This window comes from Theobroma umbraticum, unplaced genomic scaffold (assembly GCF_002168275.2).
Source record: "Theobroma umbraticum cultivar Fairchild unplaced genomic scaffold, ASM216827v3 scaffold_4.1, whole genome shotgun sequence".
Classification (NCBI taxonomy): Eukaryota; Viridiplantae; Streptophyta; class Magnoliopsida; order Malvales; family Malvaceae; genus Theobroma; species Theobroma umbraticum.
In genome coordinates, this window is record NW_018397258.1 from 6,035,594 (window position 1) to 6,062,710 (window position 27,117).

The 27,117-nt window shown below is 35.9% G+C and overlaps 5 protein-coding genes across 5 annotated transcripts; 2 read left to right on the forward strand and 3 right to left on the reverse strand.

The window, feature by feature from the left end:
- Window positions 1–352: 352 nt before the first annotated feature.
- On the forward strand, window positions 353–9,350 carry LOC110413482 (serine/threonine-protein phosphatase BSL1-like). The gene is made up of 21 exons (XM_021424311.2): window positions 353–879; window positions 974–1,034; window positions 1,136–1,214; window positions 1,306–1,385; window positions 1,479–1,573; window positions 2,066–2,165; window positions 2,253–2,322; window positions 2,680–2,781; window positions 2,904–2,985; window positions 3,083–3,253; window positions 4,087–4,276; window positions 4,390–4,591; window positions 4,670–4,837; window positions 4,915–5,153; window positions 5,299–5,383; window positions 5,483–5,581; window positions 5,658–5,857; window positions 5,938–6,013; window positions 8,395–8,530; window positions 8,604–8,743; window positions 8,828–9,350. Exons 3-21 carry the CDS (start codon window positions 1,200–1,202, stop codon window positions 8,909–8,911), a joined length of 2,334 nt encoding a protein of 777 aa, XP_021279986.2. The 5' UTR covers window positions 353–879; window positions 974–1,034; window positions 1,136–1,199; the 3' UTR covers window positions 8,912–9,350.
- A 133-nt stretch (window positions 9,351–9,483) lies between these two features.
- On the reverse strand, window positions 9,484–10,420 carry LOC110413486 (Nucleic acid-binding, OB-fold-like protein). The gene is made up of 3 exons (XM_021424318.2): window positions 10,184–10,420; window positions 9,980–10,066; window positions 9,484–9,907 (listed from the first exon to the last, which is right to left on the reverse strand). Exon 3 carries the CDS (start codon window positions 9,898–9,900, stop codon window positions 9,487–9,489), a length of 414 nt encoding a protein of 137 aa, XP_021279993.1. The 5' UTR covers window positions 9,901–9,907; window positions 9,980–10,066; window positions 10,184–10,420; the 3' UTR covers window positions 9,484–9,486.
- Window positions 10,421–10,721: 301 nt separating this feature from the next.
- On the reverse strand, window positions 10,722–11,482 carry LOC110413485 (histone H2AX-like). The gene is made up of 2 exons (XM_021424317.2): window positions 11,189–11,482; window positions 10,722–11,089 (listed from the first exon to the last, which is right to left on the reverse strand). The coding sequence occupies exons 1-2, from the start codon at window positions 11,381–11,383 to the stop codon at window positions 10,868–10,870; spliced, it is 417 nt and encodes a 138-aa protein (XP_021279992.1). The 5' UTR covers window positions 11,384–11,482; the 3' UTR covers window positions 10,722–10,867.
- Window positions 11,483–12,456: 974 nt separating this feature from the next.
- LOC110413483 (protein VAPYRIN-LIKE-like) lies at window positions 12,457–14,441 on the reverse strand. Its single transcript, XM_021424313.1, has one exon. The coding sequence runs from the start codon at window positions 14,207–14,209 to the stop codon at window positions 12,797–12,799; it is 1,413 nt and encodes a 470-aa protein (XP_021279988.1). The 5' UTR covers window positions 14,210–14,441; the 3' UTR covers window positions 12,457–12,796.
- Window positions 14,442–22,503: 8,062 nt separating this feature from the next.
- On the forward strand, window positions 22,504–26,628 carry LOC110413335 (sugar transporter ERD6-like 16). The gene is made up of 18 exons (XM_021424103.2): window positions 22,504–22,698; window positions 22,972–23,034; window positions 23,742–23,831; window positions 23,933–23,992; window positions 24,103–24,168; window positions 24,245–24,310; window positions 24,414–24,489; window positions 24,584–24,648; window positions 24,721–24,813; window positions 24,897–24,977; window positions 25,074–25,158; window positions 25,248–25,294; window positions 25,369–25,431; window positions 25,513–25,572; window positions 25,770–25,823; window positions 25,933–25,992; window positions 26,088–26,202; window positions 26,292–26,628. The coding sequence occupies exons 1-18, from the start codon at window positions 22,504–22,506 to the stop codon at window positions 26,405–26,407; spliced, it is 1,455 nt and encodes a 484-aa protein (XP_021279778.1). The 3' UTR covers window positions 26,408–26,628.
- The last annotated feature ends 489 nt before the right edge of the window (window positions 26,629–27,117 follow it).

A 27,117-nucleotide genomic window follows, 5' to 3' on the forward strand; every position in this document is an offset into this window, starting at 1 on the left:
CGTACAAAGGCCAACAGGACAACATCAGGTCTGGCAGCAGAAAAAATGCAAGAAAGTTCCTAAACATTCTCTCATAGAACTAGAAAGCTGAAATCTCCTTCCTTTTATTAGAGAGAGAGAGAGGGAAGCAAAGGTGAGTGATGATGGCTGACAATGGCCTTTCCTTAAGAGTTCAAATTTTTGACAGGTTTGCCATTTATTACAGCACAGCTGTACATTATGTACATTACAGATGCCCCAATCCATCACGGACGTCTCTAACCGGTTGACTCTTTTTCCCTTCTTTCCGTGGGGTCATGTCCTAATTAGGCAGTTCAATTTAACAACTCAGCACCAATCATTCACAAGTCCACCCCCATCTTCTTTACACTAAATATTAACAAAGAAGCAGAGACGAAACAAATTTTCAAAATTAGTTTCACACTCTCAACATGAAAATCTATTTAATTTCTTAAAACCAGAAAAAGAACGGGAAAAAGAAAAAAAAAACGCAAAAAGTGGAGAAAAGATGAGAGAGGGTCCGGAGGAAAAACCCGGGCCCCACCACTGAGTTCCGATCTGGGTTTTTGAGCGTTTGGTTGGTGTTGTTAATGTTATTGTAAGATCAGTATCCAAGGGTGTGGTATTGTTTGAAACTTGTAGCTGATTTGGGGTTTAGAAGCTTAGGAGCTTGGGATGGGTTCGAAGCCGTGGCTATACCGGCTCCTACGTATCGGACTTTGGAGACTTATTGGGACTCCGATGAGGATGCCCCTGGTCCCCGATGTGGTCACACTCTTACTGCCGTCGCCGCCACCAAGACTCACGGTCCTAGACTTATTCTCTTCGGTGGTGCCACCGCCATCGAGGGTGGCGCTTCCTCTTCAGCTCCCGGAATCAGTTAACCTCTCCTCTCTCTCTAGTGCACTGTTTTTACTTTGGATATGATTTTTTAATATATCATTTTAACCCTTTTTTTTTTTTTGGTATTTAGGATTGGCGGGTGTTACCAATTCAGTTCATTCGTACGATGTTCTTACTAGGAAGTGGACCAGGTGATTATTCCTGCTTTTTTCCTTCTCTTTTACGGGTGCTTTTTTAACTCGAGCTGGAACTTTTAGCTGATTCTTTGGACGGTTTTAATTGAATTATGCAGAATCAGACCAGCCGGTGATCCACCTTCTCCTAGGGCTGCACACGCGGCGGCTGCTGTTGGCACCATGGTTGTGTTTCAGGTGTGTAAACTGCAGAAGGATTGCGACTTTTATAGCATCTTTTGGTGGGTTGGGGTGTTTTTTTTACCTAGTTATTGTTTCTGTCGAGTAGGGTGGGATAGGTCCAGCTGGCCATTCTACTGATGATCTATACGTGCTCGATCTGACTAATGATAAGTTTAAGTGGCATAGGTGAGTTTCAGTTGTGTGAATTTTGGCTATTTCTCGTTGTAAACTGTTGTTTCATTATAGCCTTAAATTTTTTTGTTGAATTTGTTCGACTAGAGTGGTTGTGCAAGGGCAAGGTCCTGGACCTCGCTATGGTCATGTTATGGATTTGGTTGCCCAGAGATATCTTGTAACTGTAAGCGGCAATGACGGTATGAACATTTCATTTTCCAGCTTTATCCTGTCTATCTTGTGGCGTATGGTTTGTACAAAAGACTAGAATGAATTGAGCAAGGAAAATTTGGTGTGAATAATCAGAATTAAAGCAAAATCTGGAGGCAGTCTTTTTCTTAGTCAATTTACTCGCTTCCATGATCACTCATCTATCTTCAATAGTTGTAGGCAACATCCTCACTTTCTAAATCCTTTTGGAAATTAGTTAGATGGGTGGAACGTGGTTGCCCTGATAACTTCAGTCGGTATCCAGATGTCCCTCAGTGTTCCAAACTGTTTATATCGGTATTTAGTAAAATTTGCCATTTGGTATCAAGAAGACTGATATACCTTCTGGTCTTAATACGTGGCCACTGTGATTGAAGCATAGATTATTATGTGCACTAGCATGTTTGTCTGCTGATTTTTCTATTGGTGTTGTTTGTTTGGTTGCAATCAAAACTGAGCAATGAATCTTTTTTTTTTAATAGGAAAAAGAGTTCTTTCTGATGCCTGGGCTTTAGATACTGCTCAGAAACCATATGTATGGCAGAGGCTAAGCCCTGAAGGTGACAGGCCATCTGCAAGAATGTGAGTTTGTTATTGTGAATAATATTCCAAAGTTATTTTTTCCAGTCTGTGTTCTAAATATTCCTATTATTTATACTGTCTTTATAGGTATGCAACCGCTAGTGCCCGCTCAGATGGAATGTTTTTGCTTTGTGGTGGAAGAGACTCTTCTGGGGCGGTATGAGTTAGTCTCATAAAATATGTTATTTGACTAAATCACAATTGTTGGCTACACTTCTGGGAGAAAATGGGATACTCTTTATTTTTGGCTGGTTTGAAATGTTGAAGTCAAAAGTCATTCTGCATTAAGAATTTTCCATTAGTGTGTGCTTATAATGTTTAACATAAGTTGCAATGTTGAAGTTTGTTACTTTTGAATAGTATATAGCTAGGTAACTATTTGACCAATTATATAATTTCCTCTCCAATTAACATCCTACATCAAACTATGATAATGATAAAAAATGGAGTCGGTGAGTTGGCTCTCAATGTGAAATGTTTTTTGAGTTTGTTGATTGTATATGGACTTCTACAGCCTCTAGCAGATGCATATGGGCTGCTTATGCATAGGAATGGCCAGTGGGAGTGGACTCTTGCACCTGGAGTGTCCCCTTCACCAAGGTATCAGCATGCTGCGGTAAGTGATGCCACAGCTATTAAATTAGTAGTTATGAATATAAGACATAATTTTTATAGCCTACATTGTTTTTTTTCTTTCTTTATTTGAAAGCAGTCAACTTGATATTTGTTTGCTACCAGGTTTTCGTTGGTGCACGATTGCATGTTACTGGGGGTGCTCTTAGAGGAGGACGGGCTATAGAAGGTGAAGCAGCTGTTGCAGGTAAGCTTTTGTCTGTCATCTTGAAATCATTGTGAGAAGTGTGTCTGTCGTGTGTATCTCAAGTAACTTTATTTCTGATATTCTCGCTGTTTTGTAGTACTGGATACTGCTGCTGGAGTATGGTTGGACAGGAATGGGCTTGTGACTTCCTCTCGAAACACTAAGGGACATGCAGAATATGATCCTTCTTTGGAACTTATGCGTCGTTGTCGCCATGCATCTGCATCTGTTGGTGTTCGAATATATATTTATGGTGGTCTTAGAGGAGGTAAAGATTGTAAAGTCTGTTCAGAAAATTCTGTAGAATGGACTTGTCTCTTAGTGAACTGGTTTCATTTTGAGTAATTAAGGAAGAAGTAAAAGACAAATTAAGTTTTTCTGCAATGACCAACGTTGCTTTGCTGTATTGCCTTGCAGCAAAGAATTTAGAGGCCATTGATATTTTCTGTGTTAGATTGTCATGCTTGAAGTTAGCATGTGTGAAAGCAAAAGATCATGTCATATTGATAAGTGTGTGCAGTCAATTTGAATTCAGTTACTTTTTCCATGCCCTTTGTTTTCACCAGATTGACGACAAGAACAAGTGGTTTGAAAATTTACTTTTCTTCAGGAGTCCTTTGTAGAATAGTTTCTTTATGTTTGCTCAGGGCCATTACTGCAGCGGTTAGCTTTGGTTGGTTTGCTGCAAGGAAACTGCTGTGGGATTTTATGGGCAAATGAAACACAGAAAAACATGAATCTGTCATGGGTCTTCAAAAACTTCATTGTAGGCTCCTGTGACTTTCAACTCTTGGGCCAATGAAAATGTGTACTTGTCTCCATACCTGAAAGAAATAGATCATTTCTGAAATTATGCACATGTTTCTCTCGCAGCTATATTACATCTGTGCTCTTTGAAGTGACAATGCCCTTTCTTGCTTTTGATTTTATATGTCAGGGTGACAGTTTTAAATTCAAATTGTTTATATCTAATCCTGTATGATCATTTTCATTTTATTTTTCTCTGGGTACAGTGTCCAATTTCTTTTTTTTATTGGGTACACTATGGGTTCAATTTCTTGTCTTGGATGATTAAATGACTAACTATTTTCCTTTCTGCAGATATGCTGTTAGACGATTTCCTAGTTGCGGAAAATTCACCATTCCAGTCCGACATTAACTCTCCTATATTAACCCCAGAGAGAGCTTCAAACTTGTCCAGCCCCAGATTTAATCAACCTAATTTAAGTTCATTTGGAGCAACACCAACTTCAGATGATGGTCCAGAGTTTCCTTCATCTGGGGGCATGAGGTCTGACTCAATAGCTCTCTCTCTCTCTCTCTCTCTCTCACACACACACACACACACACACACACACTAATACCTGTGGGAATATAGATTGATGATTAATATTTATCTTATAGCATGGACAAAAATTCGATGGAGAAACTGAGGGAGGCTTCTGCTGCTGAAGCTGAGGCAGCAAATGCTGTCTGGCAAGCTGCACAGGCTGCATCTGCTGTTCCAGCGGAGGAAACATCTCTATCTGATGACAACTCACCTGCTGCTGAAACAGCTTCAGATGCTAGTGATAATGAGGCTGATGTTCGCCTTCATCCTAGAGCTGTATGTATATTGCAAGTCACATGTCTGAATGGTTTTCTAATTGTCCAGCCATAGTGTTCTAATGTTTTCTCTTCACAGGTTGTGGTTGCTAAAGAGGCTGTAGGGAACCTGGGTGGGATGGTTAGGCAGCTATCCTTGGATCAGTTTGAAAATGAGAGCAGACGGATGATCCCCTCTAATAATGACCTGTCCTATCCTACCAAAAAGTTTGCTAGACAGAAGTCTCCTCAAGGCTTGCATAAAAAGGCAAGCATTACCTGAATTTATTTGTTTTCCATTTAAATTTTTTTAAAAGCAGTTTAATATTTATATTTTTCTTGCAGGTTATTTCTACATTGCTTAGGCCCCGAAACTGGAAAGCTCCCGTTAATAGGAGGTTTTTCTTGGATTCTTATGAAGTGGGTGAGCTCTGTTATGCTGCTGAACAGATTTTTATGCAAGAACCCACAGTCCTTCAGTTAAAAGCTCCTGTAAAAGTCTTTGGTGACCTTCACGGACAGTTTGGTGATTTAATGCGGCTTTTTGATGAATACGGATTTCCTTCAACTGCAGGAGACATTACGTAAGTTTGATAGTCTTGCTACCCATGCGAGTTAGATAACCCCTAGTCATAGTTGAAACGTAAGACCTATGACTATTACTTCCTGTACCACTGGTTCTGCAAACTTTTTCCACAGTTGCTTATTCATTTGTGTTTTATTTTTTAGGTATATTGATTATCTGTTTCTAGGAGACTATGTTGATCGAGGACAGCACAGCTTGGAGACAATAACATTGCTTCTTGCTCTCAAGGCAAGCTTCTGGATCAAACAAGCCTTAGTTTGACTTTCAATGCAACCATGTGCTGTTTCTTAGTGGGTTTCCACTGTCTTGTTTGTTATGATTGTGCAGATTGAATATCCTGAAAATGTTCACTTGATTCGTGGAAACCATGAGGCTGCTGACATAAATGCGCTCTTTGGTTTTCGTATTGAATGCATCGAGAGAATGGTCTGGATGAGTATGCATATGTGGATTAAATATTTATTTTTCCAGATAAAATGTGCTAATTAATGTTCATTTACAGGGCGAGAATGATGGTATATGGGCATGGACACGGTTCAATCAACTATTCAACTATCTTCCACTTGCTGCGCTTATTGAAAAGAAAATTATCTGCATGCATGGTGGCATTGGAAGATCTATACATTCAGTGGAGCAGATAGAGAAACTTGAGCGGCCAATAACAATGGATGCAGGATCCATTATTTTAATGGACCTGTTATGGTATGCATTTTTTGAGTCTATTATTCCAATTGATATAAATTTTTCTGAGGATTAATTTTGACTGTCATTTGCCTATTCAGGTCTGATCCAACAGAAAATGATAGCATCGAAGGCTTGAGACCGAATGCCAGAGGTCCTGGTCTTGTCACTTTTGGGGTATGCATGTTATTGCTTTATGTGTAAAATAGTTGATTTTTTTTTTTTAAATGCATCAAGGCAAACCTTTATATCATGCATTTTAATTGGAAAAATATAACTGAGGAAAGGAAAGGGAAAAATGATCCATTTTAATGGATCTATATGACATTTCATATCATGCTAGGAATCTTTTAATTGAAAGTCAGCTCTACTTAAAATTGCTCGCGGCATGTATTGAAAGAGCTTGTGGCTTGTGCCGTAAGCTCCAAAACAAAAATGCTCACAGCGTGCCACGAGCTTCAACATTAGAAAATCCCAATTATATTTAAAAAGAAAAAGAAAGAGAATTTCAGCTTGTGTTGCTAGCAAACAAAAGAAGAAATAAAAAAACTGACGTTTAGGCCAGCTTTTATTTGCTCTAGCTTGCCTACAATAAAAGCTGACATGTAGGGAGAGTTAATTGTCTTTTATTTGTTTCTATCATTCTTATGTTTCTCTTCCTATCTTTCTTTGATGTGTTAAATATTCCTGTCAAAGGCCACACACTCAAGAGCTTCAAAATAAAATAATAGTTATACTTCAAAAACAAACAGGAGCATCAAAACATGCTTAAAGACAAAAAGTCAATTAAAAAAAAAATTTCATTGCTGTGTTTTCTTGTCTTTTGCACTTTTACTTTTGTAATTTTACTTTTAGCTACAAATTATAAATCATGACTTGAAATAAATCCTTGTTTTAAGAAAGATTTTTTTCCCCTTTTGCTTACCAAGGTAGTTTTCTTTTGAAACATAAATAATTCTTGTTTTGAGTTCTTCTAAAATCAAACAATTCATTTGTCTGCTTGAACATATAAATACATAAAAAAAAAAATCTTTTTCAATCAAAAAGCCTCATTTCATGAATGAAAATTTTTTCTTTTCTCATATTTAAATTAAAATAAATTCAAGTAGGGACAAGCAGCAAAAAAAAATTTAAATTTTCTATTTGAAATGCAAGAAAATAAAAATAAAAAAAAAAGAACAAACAAGAAATTATAAGAAGGAAAACTTACTTGCTCAAAAAAAAAAAAAAAACCTTGCCTTGAATTTTGATTTGCTTGGAATCTACATGAAGAAAATTATTTATAATAGCTTCATATTTATAAGGCATATAGAATCAAGTTTTTTATGAAAAAATATTAACTTTCCTTTTACGATTGGTATTTTAAGAATCTTATTTTATGGAAACTATATTGTTATATGATCCATCTAAATATTACACAAGACAGTAACATATTACTACCTAAAGCATTATTGACTAAGGTGTTACTGTGTAAGACACTACTACCCGAGGCATTATTACTTGAAGTGTTACTGTACAATTTATTATAGTACAAAATAAAACATTTACACTCTAAATTAATACATAAGAATTATTTTTAAGTAAAAATAATTCTTATCCGTGGGGCAAAATGAAGGTAATTGATTTTGGTTAATATTTATTTTTTAAAGAATTATTTTATAACGTAACATTGTATATAGAATAATGACCTAAACCCTTTACAAGTGAAGTTATACTTTACACAGAACAACTTGAACAAGTGAAACATTACTTCAAGTGGAACAACTACTTCATACGGATAGCAGTGCAAACAATTCAGAATAAGTGACAGGGTTCGCAAGTTGTTTTCATCTTGAGATGTTTCGGAGAGTTTAGCTTAATGGCTCAAATATGAAAGTAGATAAAAAGTTTTCTTTTAATCTTTTCCTTAAGTACAAGTGTTTCTCTCTTACTTTCTTCTCTTGTACTTGTTCACATTCACCTTTTTCCTTTAAATTGTTCTCATATAGCTTTGCCTATATACCTTTTCAATTTACTCTCTACTCAAGAATAAGTCTTATTATATTAGTAACAATCATAAAATCTATTATTTTAATAATCACATAATGAATTTCTAACCGTTACTAAACAATAAAAACTCAATAATGGTCACCTAATATTAAAGCCATTATTTATTAAGTGTATTAAAACTCATTCTTGAACAATTGCCATTTTTGACATTATATATATAACTTTCATAATTCATTTGAGTAACTTTTTAAAACAACTTTATTCTCACTCAGAGCTTCTCCTTCTATCTTCTCTCTAGTCATCTTATATGTTCTCTACCTATTCTTTTCTTGTTCTCTTCCACCTGTCACAACATTCATTACTTCAGAAACTGTTTTGATCTTTTTCTCCACCGCCTTTGGTACATCTTTGTTTGCAACGCTTCCTCTTCTTATTACAAGAACCCTTTTTACATATTTCTAGTTCACATAATGCATGTTTGAGTCGTGAGAACTTCCTCTAATCATGTGTGATTGAACATTTATTATACATACAGATGAACCTACAATTATTTATGTTGTCATGTGCAGCCTGATCGTGTGACGGACTTCTGTAAGAAAAACAAGCTACAGCTTATTATAAGGGCTCATGAATGTGTAATGGATGGGTTTGAACGATTTGCTCAGGGTCAATTGATTACTCTTTTTTCTGCAACAAACTATTGTGGTAAGTAAACTATATTGAAACACCTCCCATTGGTTGGGTATGTTTAACTGCTGAATCTGGTATGTGCACCCAGGTACTGCAAACAATGCTGGAGCTATATTGGTAGTTGGTAGGGGACTGGTTATAGTCCCAAAGTTAATTCATCCATTGCCACCTCCCATTCAGTCCCCAGAGACATCGCCAGAGCGTGTTGCAGATGACACATGGATGCAGGTAATGTATATAAAATTTTGATGTATAAAGCATACCTGTCACTGCATGTAAATTCATGTTTAATATGTTACTATTGCACTACAGGAGCTGAACATCCAAAGACCACCGACGCCAACTCGTGGTCGTCCTCAACCTGACCTCGATCGGAGCTCACTTGCATATATATGAATATGATGTCAGGAACTTGAGGATTTTTGTAATTTACAACAGTATGATGCAGTAGTCCCATGATCATGTGGGATGGTTGCTTCTTACCCAACTTAAGTTGCAAGAAGTATATATCAAACCACCTCCGTGCATGCATTAATGCTCATGTTGTATTTTGAAGATGCAAGTAGCACAATGCAGAAGATGGAGCCTTGTTTAGTGTACACATGCCTTGGGAGTTGTAGAAGATCTAGTTTTAAACCGGTGAGTACATACAGTTTAGTTCGTCAGAGGGTCAGTATAGCATTTTGCCATTGTGCAATACAGATAATTTATAGTCAGGGTTGGGGGAAGTTAATTTTTTATTTATTATTTATTTTTTTCTTCAGCATGTGCATTGTAACATAAATGGTGATACATCTAGGTCTTGCATGAAGCAATTTTTGATTTATGGATTTAACCATGTGCCACTGCCTGTGTAAACAATAAAAACTATTTATTTTTCAAGTATGTCATGCATTGACGAGCTTAACTGGTTACAAGGCCTTGAACAAATATATCAAGTACAACTACACCGGCATGGGAAAATGAAAAACCTAGGGAGTTGGGGGGAAAATGCGTGAGTGAGGGGAAATAACAGAGTGTTGCACATACTTATTGAAATTATTAGGGTCAGGAACCCATTTGATTTCGCTCATATTTGGTGTCTCCACAAATTCCATGGTGAATTCTCCCAACTTCTCTACCTTCCCTCTCTTGCCTGCCCTCAGCACCAGATTGTTCCTGTTGTAGGAAAAAATGCCATTCTCCATTCTAATAATGTCACCTGCCTCAAATGCATCACACTCCTCACCCCACAGCTGCAAGTGAACCGCCGCCGTCTTGTCCGCCGCAAGCGCCAAGCACATCTTATTTTGACCATCCGAGGTTATCTTGCCCTTGTCCAACAATATGAAGTGCGTGTTTATGTTGTTTTGAGCAGCTGGCACAATGTCTCTCAGCCACACCATCCTTTCCCTGCAATGTTTAACCCAAAAAATTCAAACTCATTCAATCATTTTTACAAACACCTAGCGCACACTCCATTACCTTCTTAGACCTTTTCTACGGGCATCCGCCTCCTTGCCTTCTGGGTTGTAACGGGAGAAGTTATGTTTTTTGTTAAATCGCCCAATACTGTGACCATCTCAGCAGAGAATCACAAATCAGGGCAATGGAGTAATAATAAATTAGTATCGATTCCCATGGAAATAATAACTCATTAAAGAATTGCTTATAAGGAACCATAATTACCTTTTTACCCTTATCTTGAGAGGGAAGATCAGAAACGGGAAATAGAGAGCAAAGGGTGAGGATCGTGCCGAAGCTCGCGAACCCACCGGAATTACTGCTGACGCCGGTGAAAGTTGGATGAAAGAAATAATAAAAAAAGAGAAAGAAATTGGACAAAAGGATTAAATATGGGCAATTTTTGGAAGCGTCTTCGTCCCTCTCTTCTCTGTTTTGTGAAACTCAGGGATAATTAAGTAATTTGCTTTTCCCTATCGAGCAATCATGAAAGTTTCAACGCTCGTTTCTCAATAAATATTTATCTCCATTGCAGTTGACTATACATATTTTGACTCCTTCACTTCAATTTGTTATTCCCCAAAGCTTAAGCCTTGTTGGCTTCTTAAAAAGCCAAAAAAAAAAGGGAAAAAAAAAAAAAGAAAGAAAGCAAGCACCTATCAAAAGCTACGCAACCATGAAAGATAAATACAAAATACGTGATATGAAACGGAATTGGAATTTGCTGAGCTATAGAAACAGGAATGAGTAAAGAGAGCAAGAAACTGCACAAATGCTAGAGCAAAATTCCATCCTACCCTTTCATTGCTAAGAAAGAGATTTACACATGTAAAACCATACTTTCATCACATGCTATCAACAATACCCAACCCACCAACATGACCCACTATGCTACTATACCCTCCCCCTCTAAAATTCCTGAGAAGCGGAACCGACCTCGCCCTTTCCTTTCCCAGCCTTCTTAGGCAGTAGATTCTGATGAATATTTGGCAAAACCCCTCCATTCGCTATCGTCACACCTCCCAACAGCTTGCTCAATTCTTCATCGTTTCTCACAGCCAACTGAATATGCCTTGGAACAATTCGGTTCTTCTTGTTGTCCCTCGCAGCGTTCCCAGCCAACTCCAAAACCTGTAAAATTAGAAAAATCCCACACAGATCAGTCAACGACCTCGCGAGAATTTAAAAAGTTTTACCCAGAAATTATAGAGAATTTTCGATTTTACAAACCTCAGCCGCGAGATATTCAAGGACAGCGGAAAGATAGACGGGAGAGCCAGATCCAACACGCTCGGCATATCGTCCTTTCTTGAGGAAGCGAGCGACACGGCCGACAGGGAACTGGAGACCCGCTTTGCTAGACTTGGAAACCGCTTTAGCCTTTGGCTTGCCTCGGCCTCCCTTTGGTGTTGCCACAGAGCTCATGATTGCAAGAGCCTTTTTCTTTATGAGGAGAAACTAGTGATACAGAGAAGGTATCTGGAATTTTGAAAATGCTTTTGGTGGCAGATGTAGGAATTTGCATTCTGGGCGTTGGGAATATATAGAAGGGAGAAGGTGCGTTTTGGTTGGTTGTTTGGGTTTCACGCGGATCGCCAAAGTGGCTGCCACTTTCAGCACGCAGATTTCCAACGTGGAGGGAGTGAGTGAAGTGCGTTCTCATTGGTTGGGTTTGAATTCACTTGGATGCCCACGTGGAAACCTATCTTTTTGGTGGGACTGAAGTTTTCTAATTTGGCGGGAAGTAAAATGTTTTGCTACATGGTTTACTCCTTTTAGCTGCTAATTTCACGTTAGTCTTGATTCTTGGGATGGGCTATATTTGGGCTCGTAGTTGAAAATGAGGCTCAAACTCAATCCATCGTGGACTCTCCCTTTCACAACTCACAACAGCCCAATTTAATGGATAATATTAATTCATAATGGTGTTTCATCTTTTTTTTTTCTTTTTATAGTACTATATTAAGATGCTTTATTTGAAAACCCAATTTTTTTTTATTTTTCATCATTTAATATTATGAGTACTGCTTATGGGTATTTTTTATTTTATGCTATTTTTCATAATTTAATTTTATTACAGTACTTATCATGCTTCTGTATGTAGGGAAAAAAGAAGAGACCAACTTTATTTGAGCAAAAATTAATGAATACCGACGCAAATGATGAGATATTAGTGTCAATTGGTGATGATGGCCCGTAGCTTGCCTATTTGCTGATATGAATCGGAATTGGAGTTGTAGCTATATCACCAACCTATGTCCAATTTGTTCCAATAAGTGATGGAATTCATTAAGAATCCCAAATCCCATGATCCAACAATTGGAATCCTTGGAAATTAGTCATTTTTACTTGGCCCAAAAATAGAAAGAGTATGTTTTTCCGAATTAAATTCATTGGTAGGTAGTAGGGCACTGCTTAGAATATACATTAGCAAGGCCAAATTGAACTCCAATAAGCTATGAATTTTCTCATTTCATTGAAACATGAAAGGATCATCAGCCAAGAAGCTAGAATGGAAGAAACAGGAATTGGAACTATAAATTATCAAATTTTGAAACGCAAGGCAGCTAACACTGAAAAAACCAAAATCCCAATTCATTTTGGGCTGCCAAATTTGATCCTCAAAGTATATGCGGATGAGTGAGTCAAGAAGGCAATGTTTTTCCTAAGAACCGGAGGTAATGCTTGGTTGGGAGCAGAAACACACTCTCTCTTCGCGCTCTCTCTGACCAAGCAAGTAACACCATCCACATTATACAGTGAAAAATTTACTGAACGATCTGTACAGGTTTCAAAATTACAGCAAAGAAAAAACAAAACAGGCAATCCATCCGCCAGTCAAGCTCGTTCCTTCTCACAACACAAAGGCTGAACCAGAGGAGGGGGATTCTTAAAACAATCAGATTTCAAAGGAACCACACCTTTGAGACTCCTCTCATTAGCTTTAGCTCCATGAGCAATCAACAACAAAGCAACTTGAACATGTCCTGCCTCCACTGCACAATGCAACGGTGTGTACCCATTGTCATCAACAAGGTTAGCCTTAGCACCATGGTTAAGCAAAGCCTTAACACTCTCGATTCGACCTTTAAATGCAGCCCTATGCAAAGGTGTCCATCCATTCTGATCTTTCCCATTCACATTTCCTCCTTCCGCAAGGCAACTCTTTATCCCATTAACATTATCAATCCTCGCAGCACGGTTCAAAGCATCACCTAACTGCAACAAATCATACAAATTTGAATGCCCATTTTCAACGGCAAGTGCAAAAGCAGTCTTCCCTTGTTTGTTCAAGGCGTACTTAACAAAACTTGAAGCCTCTAACAAGCATTCCGCAGCATCTAAATGACCTTCCTGGGCAGCCAAATGAAGTGGAGTACATCTATTAACATCTAAAACTTCAGGGTTCCCTCCAACTGATAAGCAAAACCGAATCACATCAGTATAACCGTAACTTGCGGCTATGTGAATTGGAGTTCTATCACAAAAGTCAACAGAATTCAAGTCCACATTTTTACAAGCTCGAAATAAGACCTCCATCAAATCTACTCTATTTATTGCTGCTGCATGGTGCAAAACGTGATCAACTGAATTGTCAATTTCACAACCAGACGAAATCAAGACATTGAGAACTTCAAGATGTCCAGCTTGAACAGCAAGGGAGATCAAGGACCTTCCCTTAGAATCTTTATCATTAACATCTCCACCATGATCAATCAGGGTACCAACCAACTTAGCTTTCCCTGAAACGACAGCAGATTTGAGTAAGCCTGTGAGCTGATTCACAGGACACCCAGAAATTGCTTTGTTCAAAAAGAGATCAATTTCCGCAATCTGGGTATGGCTAGAAACGAGATGTTCAATCACATGGGGACCCACAAAGGAGATCGGTAAAGTAGCGTCCTTGAATAAGTGGGGTCCAGGCTTGGAGAACAGGCGGCTGAGATCATCATGATGGGCCGTTCCTAGAGGGAGCATGATGGTTTTGACGGTGATGGCATCAGGAGGATTGGTCAGAGGGGGTTGATCAGACGGCGGGGAGAGAAGGAGAGTGTAGGATGAAGATGAGAGGGGTGGGATGATGGAAAAAGGCTTGTTAAAAGAGAAGAAGGATGGGTTTTTGGTGGTTAAAGAAACCGCCACGGACATTGTATGCATGAGATTTGTTAAACGGAAAGTTGTGGTGTTCCTTTGACCTCTCTTGAAGACTAATTCTACTTCTTTCACATCCGCTTTCACTAACCTGTCCATTGAATAGCTAACTCCAGCCTCTTTCCCTGGAAAGCTTGAGACTTTGGCGGTTGTTTTGGTTGCAGAAGAAAATGAAAAACAGAAAGAAAGAAAGATGCCTTTTTTCTTCTTTGTTTTCTTTTATTGTTTTAAGTTGTCTGATTAAGGAATTAATTTAATGTCGACGTGTTGGTTTGGGTTTGGGGAGGGTGTGAAAATGGAGCAGGTAATAAGGCAAGACTTTGAGAATTAGAGGCAGGAAGGAGTCAGCGTGGCTTTGCAATAGTTTGAACAAAGGAGCATCCTTGAAGGCTTGCAGGAGCAGGACAAAGGGCCACTTTTCCTGATTGATGACAGACCAACCACCACCTCAACTTGACAATTAGTGTGACCATGACATTTTCAAGCCGAGACTAGCCTTTCCGGTTGAACCAATAGGAACAAGCATCTGACTGTTATGCTTGGTCTTTGTTTCTAAAATATATCTCCATGAGGAGTAATCAGTCGTTAGATGGGATTTTTAAGAATAAACTTGGATTCCAATTATAATAGTATGGGGTAGGGCTGAAACCGTACGTTTGCATTTCTAATACTAATGGTCATGGTCACATCAGTTTCCACTATATCTACTCAACGTGGAATAAAATATTTTGCTGCTGATGAATTGAGGTCGAGGAATCCCTAAACTCTTTTTCTGCATTGATTGGGAAAAGATAATGAAGTTTTCCATTACTTTATTAAATACCGGAGAGGAATGAAAGTATTATAGGGGAGGACTTAGTTAAGCATAGCATTCCCCATGAATATGATGCAACAACATTTGACCTTGTCTGCTTACTCTGATTAGAATTGAGAATACTTGTTCTTAAGAAGATGGTAACAAATCTCGTGGAGGATCCAGTGACAGTAACTTTGCCCATTTGACTATTCCACCTCGTCTGTTTTCCATGGGCAAACTCTTGAATGCTTGTAGCAAATAAACGACATTCCTCTATTATTTTTTTATTTTATTACTGCATGTCGCCACTGGTTGTTAGTTTTATGTAATCCGTCTTTTCCAAGCCTTTGTGTTACACTGCTAAATGCAGATTAACTTGTGTCTTAACTGTTTATTAACGGTAGATGAGAAGAATAAATTCAACATGTTGTCCCCTAGGGCTTTACTTGGAAAGTAACAGCTTTGTCCAAATCTTTAATGGATTACTCCCTCCCATGATTTCAACATTGAGAAAATGCAAGTGTTGAACTTTGAATGGTTTTATTAAAGATTTATTTTAAATCGTTTGAATTTGAAAGTGGCTAAATAGAAGTAAATGGCGTTTTGCATAAATAATACATAGTTTGAAGGTAAATATTATCTCTTATTCAAATTGATTTTGTTTTTTTTCGGATCTTTAATATGTTCTTTCATTTAAATATTTGTTAGGGTTTTTTTTTAATTTATCTATTTCTTAAAAGTAAAAATCAAGTCAAATAAAATTTTAAAAAACTCTTAAAAAATAAATTTTTTAAAATAAAATTTAAAAAAATTCAAAAAATGGCTTTCTCTTTTCTTTTTTTAAAAACAACTTAACTTTTCAAGAAATACCTTCTCTCTCAATCGATCTCCCTTCCTTTCCCTCCCTTTTTAAATCACTTCTTTCCAACACAAATCGCGATCTCTTTCTCGTCCAGTTCTTTTTACAAAGACTACTAGAAATAAAAAAAAAAAAACTAAACAACAAAACAACAAAATTTGAGTTTTTTTATCCTTACAAAGATTAAGAAAAAAAAAGACAAAAAATTCAAAACTGCGTACTATTTAAAGATTTTTTCTCTTCTTCACCAAATATGATTTTAATATCAAATATTTTGTTTCATCTTTTTTCTTATTTTTTAGAGAATTGAAGCATCATGATCTAATTGCTTGTTAGCTCAACAAAAATCTAATACTATTACTACTATACAATATTTAAGAGTTGTTCCATTTCTGTATGGATTTTTTTATTTTAATATTTAAAATCGTATATAAGTTCAAAGTAAACTTATTTCGTTTTAGTTTATTAGATTATTAAGGATGATATGAATACTCTTTATAGTAATTTTAATTAAAATTAGAACTTATATTATTTATTTTACCAAATAGCTTACAAAACAATTTTAACTTAATTTTAAAAACTATTATTTTTCATAAAAGCTTCATAATAGTTTTTAAATTAAAAAAAAGTTAAGCCAATTAAGTTTTAAATATAAATATTCAATTTTCATTACTAGCATATTTATGTTTCTCATATTATAAAAAATTATTTCACAACAAGCATAACTTGTTTAATAATGAAAGTCAGCAAAATGAGTAGTATTACTATACCATACAAATAATAATGAAAGTAATCTTAGACAAGTAGACGAGGTTTACAAGTTAGTTTCATTCTTGATATGTTCTAAAGAGCTTAAGTTAGTGGTTTAGATATTGAACTTTGAATGGTTTTATTAAAGATTTATTTTAAACCGTTTGAATTTGAAAGTGGCTAAATAGAAATAAATGGCGTTTTGCATAAATAATACATAGTTTGAAGGTAAATATTATCTCTTATTCAAATTGATTTTAGTTCTTTTTTCAGATTTTTAATATGTTCTTTCATTTAAATGTTTGTTAGGGTTTTTTTTAATTTATCTATTTCTTAAAAGTAAAAATAAAAAATTTATTTTTTAAGAATTTTTTAAAATTTTATTTGACTTGATTTTTGCTTTTATCTCTTTTCTTTTTTTAAAAACAGGTTAACTTTTCAAGAAACACCTTCTCTCTCAATCGATCTCCCTTCCTTTCCATCCCTTTTTAAATCACTCTTTTTCAATACAAATCGCGATCTCTTTCTCGTCCACCTCTTTTTACAAAGATTACTAGAAAAAAAATAAAAAACTAAACACAAAACAACAAAATTTGAGTTTTTTTTTCCTTACAAAGATTAAGAAAAAAGAAGACAAAAAATTTAAAACTGCATACTATTTAAAGATTTTTTTCTCTTCTTCACCAAATATGATTTTAATATCAGATACTTTGTTTCCTCTTTTTTCTTATTTTTCAGAGAATTGAAGCATCATGATCCAATTGCTTGTTAGATCAACAAAAATCTAATACTATTACTACTATACAAAGTTTAAGAGCCGTTCCATTTTTATATGGATTTCTTTTATTTTAATATTTAAAATCGTATATAAGTTCAAAGTAAACTTGTTTCGTTTTAGTTTATTAGATTATTGAGGATGATATGAATACTCTTTATAGTAATTTTAATTAAAATTAGAACTTATATTATTTATTTTACCAAATAGCTTACAAAACAATTTTAACTTAATTTTAAAAACTATTATTTTTCATAAAAGCTTCATAATAGTTTTTAAGTTAAAAAAAAGTTAAGCCAATTAAGTTTTAAATATAAATATTCAATTTTCATTACTAGCATATTTATGTTTCTCATATTATAAAAAATTATTTCACAACAAGCATAACTTGTTTAATAATGAAAGTCAGCAAAATGAGTAGTATTACTATACCATACAAATAATAATGAAAGTAATCTTAGACAAGTAGACGAGGTTTACAAGTTAGTTTCATTCTTGATATGTTCTAAAGAGCTTAAGTTAGTGGTTTAGATATGAATATAGTTAAGACAACTTTTTCTTAATTTTTTTCTAAATATAACTATTTTTTCCTCTTCTCTTTTATTTTTTTTCTCTTTTTATTTTTTATTTTTACTTAAGAAAGAGTCTCATTACACCTTTAATGTCAATTTTTTAGAAAAGTCCACTACTCTTAATGGTCATTTCTTAGAGAAAAATTCATTACTCCAAGATACATAATGCCTATTATGTGCGTTTAAGCATTTTTCAATAACTGTTCTTAAGTAATTGTTTTTTCCTTAGCACACACTCTTTTTTGAAATTTTCCCTCTCAAATCATGTATTTACCGATTATCTTCTTTATTCAGTGTCTTACTTTGCCACTTACCTATTATGTGCACTTTATTCATTACTATTTGTCACAACGTTCAAAACATCAAGAATTACTTTAATCTTTCTCCCTATTACATCTAGCACATCGTATTTTACTTATTTGCAACACTATATCTCCCTCTATTAGAATAACCCCACTACATTTTGCACAACTTCACTATAGTGGAACATTTGCACTAAGTAAAATTTTACTCAAAAACCTTGCATTATTAGAAGAGATTAACATTATCACCAGCAACTAAGATACATTTATTCTTATAAACATTGACTTACACTTGAGAATAAGATAATCACAACCTCATCTCAATAACATATCAAACATATATTTTTAAATTTTAGCTTCTGTTATACAACAAAAAGGTTTTATTTACAAAAATTGCTCATTTAGGCTAAGAAAAGGTTTCATTTATAGAAATTGCTCATTTCAGCTAAGGAAAATGACCTTGTATAAGAGTTTAGCATTTTATTTTATAACATTTTTAAATTTGATATGGACTAGTATCATGATCTACACCAACCTTTGTAAGGTGTTCTTCATTTTGACCTATTGGTCTTACGGTTTTATCTCACAAAAAACACTTTAAAAGTCAAAAGGTTTAGAGTTAACCTTTAAATACCTAGTATCACTCTAGTGCACAGTTGATGTGAGATTCATGACCCTCTCTAAAACCATGAAATCTTTCCTTGGCTCTCTACTAGAATCTTTTTTTAATGTGGGACTCATGACTCTATCCACTAGGAGCACATATTCTGTTTGATGCTGTGACATCCTCTCCCACTTCAACAAGGATCCATTGTCTTTAATGGCACTTCACTAGTACCCTAGAGTCTACTTTGATGCCAATTATCAAGGACTATGTCCTTTAGCTTAAGTACACAACATCCAATGCAATGTTTGGGTGGAATTCAATTATATCTAAATAAACACAAATTATAAACATGAGTTAGTTTATGAAAAGCAATAACAAAATCATAGAGCATAACGAATATCATATATACAACCACTGATTTCAAATAAAAGTAAAATGTTTTATTATTATTGAAAATAGATCACAAAGGAACCGAAAGTATAAATGCACCATCATTGAGCTATAGAGGAAGCCTTAGATAATTAGCCACTAACATACTTTAACTAGTAAGGCAACCTTACAATTTGTCTATTACTCATCCCTCTATAAAGAGCTAACAAGCTTTTACACCTATTGAAGAATGAGACTTGACTTTAAAAACCAAAGATAGGAAGTTAGTTTAGCTTTTTTCAATTTACTTATAACTGTTTATCAATTGTTTTTAGTTATTAGTTAATGCCAGTTTGTTTTCTCTTTTATAGTTATTTTCATGTTGAGTAGTGGGTTTATATTGGTCACATATTGTGGTCAAGTAAATGGTTATGTAAAACGTGCATACTACACGGTTATTTTGGTTTCTAGTGATGAGAAGACAAACTCATGGCTCCTTGATAGCGGATGTTCCAATCACATGACAAAATCAAACTATTACAAGAAAGACTGGGAGCTCATTAAGTCAATCTCAAAGAAGTGTGTTGAAGAATGAGACTTGACCTGAAGAACCAAAGATTAGGAATTAGTTTGGCTTCTTCAATTTATTCTCAATTGTTTTTAGTTTATTAGTTAATGCCAGTTTATTTTTTCCTTTATAGTTATTGTCATGTTGAGTAGTAGGTCTGTATTGGATAGAAGTTAGCAAATGTCGATTTAGTCAGTTTTTGGTTTTATTTTTTGTAAAGTCGACAAAAAAATTAATCTATTCTAACCTACAGAACTGCATAGTATCTAAAATCGATTCTGGTCGATTTTAAAGGGCTTCTGTTCGGTTAGTTTCGGGTTGGTTTTCATAATCTCCCAAGCTTTCTCTCTCTTGTTGTTTTCACAAAAAAACAAAATCTATAGTTTACTTTGCAGTGGCAATAATTTAGACTGATAATGAAGCACTAGTTGAAGAATGGAAGAGAACCCACTTGCTTGGTGGCTGTTAGTTTAAGGTTTAGTATGAGAGGGGGAGGTTGAAAGGGAAGGAAAAATTAAAAGGGTCAAGGGAAAGGGGAAATGATAGCAACAGATAACAAAAATGTTGCTTTAGGAAGAGTTTAATGAAGGGTAATTTTGTATTTTTGCCTCCTTAAAAAACAAAGCCTATTGGCTGATTAATCAATCAGTTCGGGAGGGAAGGAGTCCCCCTTGACGGTGGAGCCGTTCGATTGATGAGGTTGATCAAAACCACCGACGGTTGCGGTTGGTTGCTCGGTTGCAATCGAGCGCTGCACAGTGCTAGTATTGGCCACATGTGATCAAGTAAGTGGTTATTTAAAACATGCATATTGCACTTTCATTTTATTTTACATGCTATATTGTTTTAATGTTTTTCTCTTTCTAGTAAATGTATTTATAAGTGGTATTGTTGAATGAAAAGACTATAGAGAGACTTTGAGTCCAATTATATTTTCTTTTTTGTTCTAATTTTATTCTTCATCACTTAAGCGAATAATAGTTTGTAAACATAACAAATTCATTGAGATTTCCAACAACACATATGTCACCATTAATCGTTACAGTGTGTGAAATGGAGACACTCCTTTCTTTCCCTTAAAAACATAACATACTTTTATAAGTACACAACCAAGTATCATTACATTATTTAAAATGAAAACATTTGTCTTTAAAGCCCAAGAAATTTAATCTATTAGACAACTCTACCCCATTATAACCTTATACAAAGAGGCTCATGACAACTAGCATCAATCAAATTATGCTTCATTGTGTCCTTAATTTATTCTGCTATATGTTCATCGGACTGCAAAAATCAGAAAAATGTTATTCTTGGATCTACCAACCAATATGTTTGAGGCATCTTTGTCGTTTTCGTTGGCATCACTTTAAGGAATCTCTAAATTTCTGGTCTCACTTTGTGAGATTTTTCAATAATGAAAGTTTGGGCCTTAACAACACTAGTAACCCTAACCAAGTAACCTCTAATCTACTCTCATAGCAGAAATGAGAAATCCCTTCCGAAAATTGTCAGTTTGATGTTCCACTGCACACTATCATTAATCTAATAGCATGATTGCCATCCTTCAACATGTCATAAGGATAATGAGGATAGGATGGCAACGCAAAAAATTTTGAAATATTAACATGTGATCTCTCTATTTCCAATAACATTTGACAAGTTGTAATGCAATTACAACTATGGACATTAATACTTTTAGTACATATGAGGGAGTTCGAGAGGGGAACAAGGATATGAACCTAGGATTTTAACACTTTGAAAGAAAAGTATCAACTACTAGGCCAATCCTGCATTGTTTAGGAAATAGATAAATATTAGTAATTTGAAATCATAGATGCACATAGGATTCCTAATGAGGACAAACTTTTGTTCTATATTCATAATTTGTCACATGATAAATTTTTCTTATGTTTCTGCAGCAGCAAGTTCAGCATCTAGTGATTCCGCCGGTGGAGATCGAATCTGCAAAATGATTTAAACTGCAACAGCTGTGAATCCCATCTTGATCTTATTTTGAAGTATACACCATACAATGGAATTTTGAGATACATGTCATCATTTCAGAGCACTCCGAAGAACTGTGACAATGTTATTTTAGGAGAGAGCAATTCCTTAATTATGTACTTGATGTTGTAGCATGACTTGACTTGTTTGCAAGTAAGAAATCATGTATGCCTTCTCGTAATCCACTAGTAGAACAACAATGGATTGAGAGGCTAGTTAGGGAGGCAATTTGATGATGTTATTACTCCGATCAAGTCATCAGTATTGAATATCATAGATCTGCAATCATCTGCCACATGAAGATAGTTTAGAAATTTAAGTGCAAAGGCTAAAGGAATTAATTTCCAGCAGCCGTAGATCCTATTGAGTTGCACTCACATGTTTATTAGAAATAATTTATTTGCTTCCAAAAAAAAAAACTCAGAAATAATTTATTTATTTGCAACTTTGAGCATATGGCAACTTGTTGTATTTACTACTACTATAATCCCTGCAACCTAAAGCTGGTCGTGGTCTTTCTCCCTGGCCTTTTTATCTTCTTCTATGGCATTAATAATGCATGTACTTCCAAATATAGCTAAGGCATCCATGTGAAAGCTTTTTCTTTTCCCTCCAGAATATCAGGACATACAACAGGCATACTTCTTCTCTAGTGAGTAGTTCTTTTGAAATTTATAGTGTTTGGATATATATATATAAATATGGGTTAATGTCATGCCTAGATACTTATAACAAAAGAATCTCCTTTCATCTTAAGTATCTCCCACCTTGATTATTGCTTCAGGTAACAAATGGCCATCAACCAAGATGTTGAAAATGGTGAGAGCAGTGTGAAAGCTGAGATGAAAGAGCCACTATTGCAGCATACAAATATCAAAGATGGGGATGGCAAGTTCCACAAGGATTGTAACAGGAAAGGATTACTGAAAGTTGTTTTTCTAAGTACTTTTGTAGCAGTTCTGGGCTCCTATGAATTTGGCTCTTGTGTAAGTCACCGATCCTCTTTTACTTAACTAATTAGTCACATATACGAACACCAGACGCTTGAACTTCACAGTTATTGATGGAATACTTGACTCTTGATCACCTATGTGTGCTTAAACCAACTTGAATTGGCAACATGCTGGTTTGCGATGCTTCCTGCAAAACCGAATCTGTTCAAGGAGCTGTGAACCATTAAAAAGTTGTTACCATTACTCTGTAATTGCTGAGTACGCAAATGAATAGCATTCTTATTCAAACTTGTTTACTTTTTTCAGATGGGATATTCAGCACCTGTTCAATCTGCTATCACAAAGGATCTTGACCTATCAGTTGCGGAGGTTGGTTCAAGAATTTATAAGTTCTTTTCCCCCCAATTCGAACAACTTCAATTGAGTTGAAGTAATTCCATCCACACGCATGTTTAGGCCATTTATTTTCTTTTCTTCCTTGCTTCCTTTTTCTGTTTGGTGAAGTCTATTTACTTTTCATTCTGTGGCACTGTACCTGTAGGATATGAAAGGTGGTAAGTTCTCTGGGATGAGTTGTGTGGACACTTGCTGAAAATTGTAAGCCAGCTACCTCTCATCGAGAGAAAGATCTTAGTCATGCAGAAATTACATCACTTGGTATTAAAACCGAGTCCGAAGTATTGATCCTAATCTTATTCATAAATACTAATTCTACTATGCAGTAATACTAACCCTACGTACAGATATCTTGTGCGCAATTTTTCATAAATTTCAGCCAGGCTTTTCTGTTTAGTAGGAGTACATCCCTCTTAAAACTGCAACATCTGCTCTTCTAAGCCTAAGTGGACTTTTAGATGTAATCGTTGTGAAGCCTTCAGTCGAATGAAATCGTTAGTCAGGGGCACAGTAACTGGTTTTTACTGAAGAATGAGACTGACCTATCTAACTCAACTTTTTCTAAAGTCAAACTAATGCATTGATCAGATCATTTATCTTTTCTGATGAAGCGTCATCTTAGTGTTACTCCTCTATAAATTCTCATATGGATTCTATAACCTTTTCATTCCCACACACAGTTTTCAGTATTTGGTTCCATACTCAATGTCGGTTCAATGATTGGTGCAATCACAAGTGGGCGAATTGCAGACTTCCTAGGCCGAAAAGGGGTAACGCATAAAATTTTTAACATAGCCTTTCAATGTTTTTGCAAATATGAATGCGAAGAATGAATCCTATATTAACCCAATTGTATTTGAAAATGAATTAGGCAATGAGAATATCTTCTGTCTTCAGCATTACAGGATGGATAGCTATTTACTTCTCCAAGGTTTGTGTTTATACCAGCAGTTTTTGTGTCCATTTGATTTCAATTCTGAAGCAATATTCAAGCAAGATAAGTTTACATGTTCTCATTCTTATCTTTCTTTCCCTGCACAGGGAGCTTTGTCACTTGATATTGGAAGATTCCTTTCTGGATACGGAATAGGAATTTTCGCTTACGTCGTACGTGGTTCTACTGAATTTCTTCGTCTTCCTTCTGAGCTTATCGTCCTTACTGTGATTTGTAATACTTGAACAGGTACCCATATATGTAGCTGAAATCGCACCAAAGGATCTCCGTGGTGGGTTAGCGACACTGAATCAGGTGCATGAATCTGGAGCATATGATGAAAGCAAATGAAACAACAACGACTAAAGTAAACATTAAATGGGATATATTATTGTCTTAACCCGATCTTGTTCTGCAGCTCATGATCGTCATTGGAGCATCGGTAGCCTTCTTAGCAGGGACAGTTTTGAAGTGGCGACTGTTAGCTCTAACTGGTAGAATGTAGAACCAAGGATTGTCTATTCATTTAAGTCCCTTCAACAATATGTTTTGCTTATTTATTTATTCATTTTTTTTCTTTCTTTAAAGGAATCATCCCATGTCTAGTACAGCTTGTGGGTCTTATTTTCATCCCTGAGTCTCCAAGATGGCTGGTAAGCAGTCAAGTGCCAAAGAAACAGGCAATTGCATCCCTTTCAGAATAAGATTTTAATTTATTATTTCAGGCTAAGTCTGGGTACCGGAAGGAGTTTTACAATGCTCTGAGAAGACTCCATGGAGATGATGCTGATATTTCTCATGAAGCAGCTGAAATCCAAGTACTAACATTCAGCATTAGAATTTCAACATTTGTATTAAAAACAAGGTAGACATTAAGGTCACGAATTGAACTTCTTGACAGGATTATCTGCAAACTCTAGAGCACCAACCTAAAGCCAGTATGCTAGACTTGTTCCAAAGAAAATACAAGCAATCAGTCATTGTAAGCACCTGCCTTACCTAATCAGATGCAGACCGATACGTAATGAGCTTTTGTTTAGTAACTGATCATAAGTCCTACTTTATTGGTCATTCTCAGATTGGTGTGGGACTAATGATGTTTCAACAATTCGGAGGGATAAATGGAGTTGGTTTTTACGCAAGTGAAACTTTCACTTCAGCAGGTCACAAGATTAGCAAACTTGTTTTAACTGGTTTCTCTTGCACTCATTCTTAGTAAGTGCTGATCTCAAAGAATATTTTTCTATTGCAGGCTTTGCTTCAGGGAAAATCGGAATAATAGCTTTTGCCTGTATTCAGGTATCAATTCTCTTGTTTCCTTTAATTTTCAAGACACATAATCCAAGCCATAGCACCTAAATGAATGATTACAGATCCCTATAACTGCTGGCGGTGCATTCTTAGTGGATAACTGCGGAAGAAAACCCCTTCTGCTAGTAAGTTGCTGGTCGCTTACCACTTCAAAGTTTGCAACACCATAAGCCTTTTGTAGTTGAAACAGAATTCTTCTCTTTCAGGTTTCTTCAACAGGCACATTCTTGGGATGCTTTCTCACAGCAATATCATTTCTGATGAAGGTAATCACAAATGTCATCATGATTATGTCCTAATCATTGATCCTCAAGTCATCTTTACAGGGTTAATTTGCAGATGTTGAACACCTTATTCATTGCTTGAGATTAAATCTTGTGTCTCTTAACCTCTGTCATCTTGCTTCGTATATAGTTTATGCCATCCTTTCTTCTTAGCATGCTAAGTTCTTCATTCATCTCAGGAGCACAACTTTCTTCAAGAATGGATTCCATTGTTTGTGCTATGTGGAATGCTGGTAACAGATTTTATTAAGCTGAATAAGTGTTAGATAAGTCATACATCATTGTTTCATACAAAGACTGACGTATACTCTATTCTTGATTATAATATTGAAATTCAATCAGATCTTCATGGGTTCATTTTCAATTGGAATGGGAGCAGTTCCCTGGGTCCTAATGTCGGAGGTACATGCAGCTTGATCGTATATTAGTTTTATTCACAAGATATTCTTCATACCGATATTAAATCTCAGTGGCTTGAACTATATATGTTGTAACAGATATTCCCCATCAATGTTAAGGGGGCAGCTGGAAGTTTGGTGAATCTAATACATTGGTTTGGTGCATGGGCAGTGTCTTACACTTTCAACTTTTTGATGGATTGGAGCCCTTCAGGTGACTAGGTTTCTGGGGTCACTAGATATTAAAATGTGCCTAACTGATAAAATGTAAAGGCAGAAAAATAACAGCTGTTTCTTTTTCAGGTACCTTTCTTCTCTATTCAGGAGTTTGTGCAGCTTCTGTCCTTTTTGTGGCCAAGGTTGTGCCAGAAACCAAGGGAAGAACTCTGGAAGAAATACAGGCCTCCATGAATTCTTGAAGCAGTTGAGTTAATTGGGTCATGTTACGACATTATTTTAGGCAGTGGTTTACTAGTTTCAATTGCAAATCGAACTAACGAGCAGCAACATTATTTTCCCTTTTGTATTTTAAGTAGACAAATGATTCAGTTAAATAAGCCTGAAGGGAAAGACAAACTGGTCTCCCCCAAATACGCTGGGTCAGGTTAAAAATGGGCTTAAAAGTTTCTTTTGCTAACAACCCATCCCTTCTAGCAAACTGTGGCCGTCTAAATCCATTATTTGAGCCAACCCTAGTCAGTGCCTTGATTATACTGCCATTGCAACCTGTTGGAGAAATTTACAACCCCATAGTGGAGAGTTCATTAGTTGCAAACTGACCTCACTTTGGAGAGTTGAAGAATTATATCACGGGGCAATGCCTTCTCGGGTTGTGGGGAGGGATAGGGGTGTGCATGGGTCGGTTACAAAAAACCGACCAAAAATTTCTACAATATAACCGACCGAACCGCAATGATGTAAAGTCAGTTTCGGTTGATTTTTAAAAGGTCGGTTTTGATTATTTTTTGAAAGTGAGATCAATGGACCTACTTTACCTTCCAGTGACAGTTGATAATGGGAGACTAATAAGCAAGGGTGAAGGATGGTAGGTCAATGGCTGCTTCGGGCCGAAAGCAGGAAAGGTCGGGACTCGCAGGAGGGGGGTCGGGGGAAATCAGGTCTGGACTCG

What these genes read in the sequence shown, in the direction of transcription:
- LOC110413482 (XM_021424311.2), top strand. An exon ending in GACAGGCCATCTGCAAGAAT is followed by an intron (nt 2,166 to 2,252) that starts GTGAGTTTGTTA and finishes CTGTCTTTATAG; the next exon opens with GTATGCAACCGCTAGTGCCC. An exon ending in CATTGCTTCTTGCTCTCAAG is followed by an intron (nt 5,384 to 5,482) that starts GCAAGCTTCTGG and finishes ATGATTGTGCAG; the next exon opens with ATTGAATATCCTGAAAATGT.
- LOC110413486 (XM_021424318.2), bottom strand. Translation starts at nt 9,900, where the DNA reads ATGGTGTGGCTGAGAGACATTGTGCCAGCTGCTCAAAACAACATAAAC.
- LOC110413483 (XM_021424313.1), bottom strand. Translation starts at nt 14,209, where the DNA reads ATGGACAGGTTAGTGAAAGCGGATGTGAAAGAAGTAGAATTAGTCTTC.
- LOC110413485 (XM_021424317.2), bottom strand. Translation starts at nt 11,383, where the DNA reads ATGAGCTCTGTGGCAACACCAAAGGGAGGCCGAGGCAAGCCAAAGGCT. An exon ending in TTGAATATCTCGCGGCTGAG is followed by an intron (nt 11,090 to 11,188) that starts GTTTGTAAAATC and finishes CTAATTTTACAG; the next exon opens with GTTTTGGAGTTGGCTGGGAA.
- LOC110413335 (XM_021424103.2), top strand. Translation starts at nt 22,504, where the DNA reads ATGGCCATCAACCAAGATGTTGAAAATGGTGAGAGCAGTGTGAAAGCT. An exon ending in GCGACTGTTAGCTCTAACTG is followed by an intron (nt 24,490 to 24,583) that starts GTAGAATGTAGA and finishes CTTTCTTTAAAG; the next exon opens with GAATCATCCCATGTCTAGTA. An exon ending in CTGAGTCTCCAAGATGGCTG is followed by an intron (nt 24,649 to 24,720) that starts GTAAGCAGTCAA and finishes TTATTATTTCAG; the next exon opens with GCTAAGTCTGGGTACCGGAA.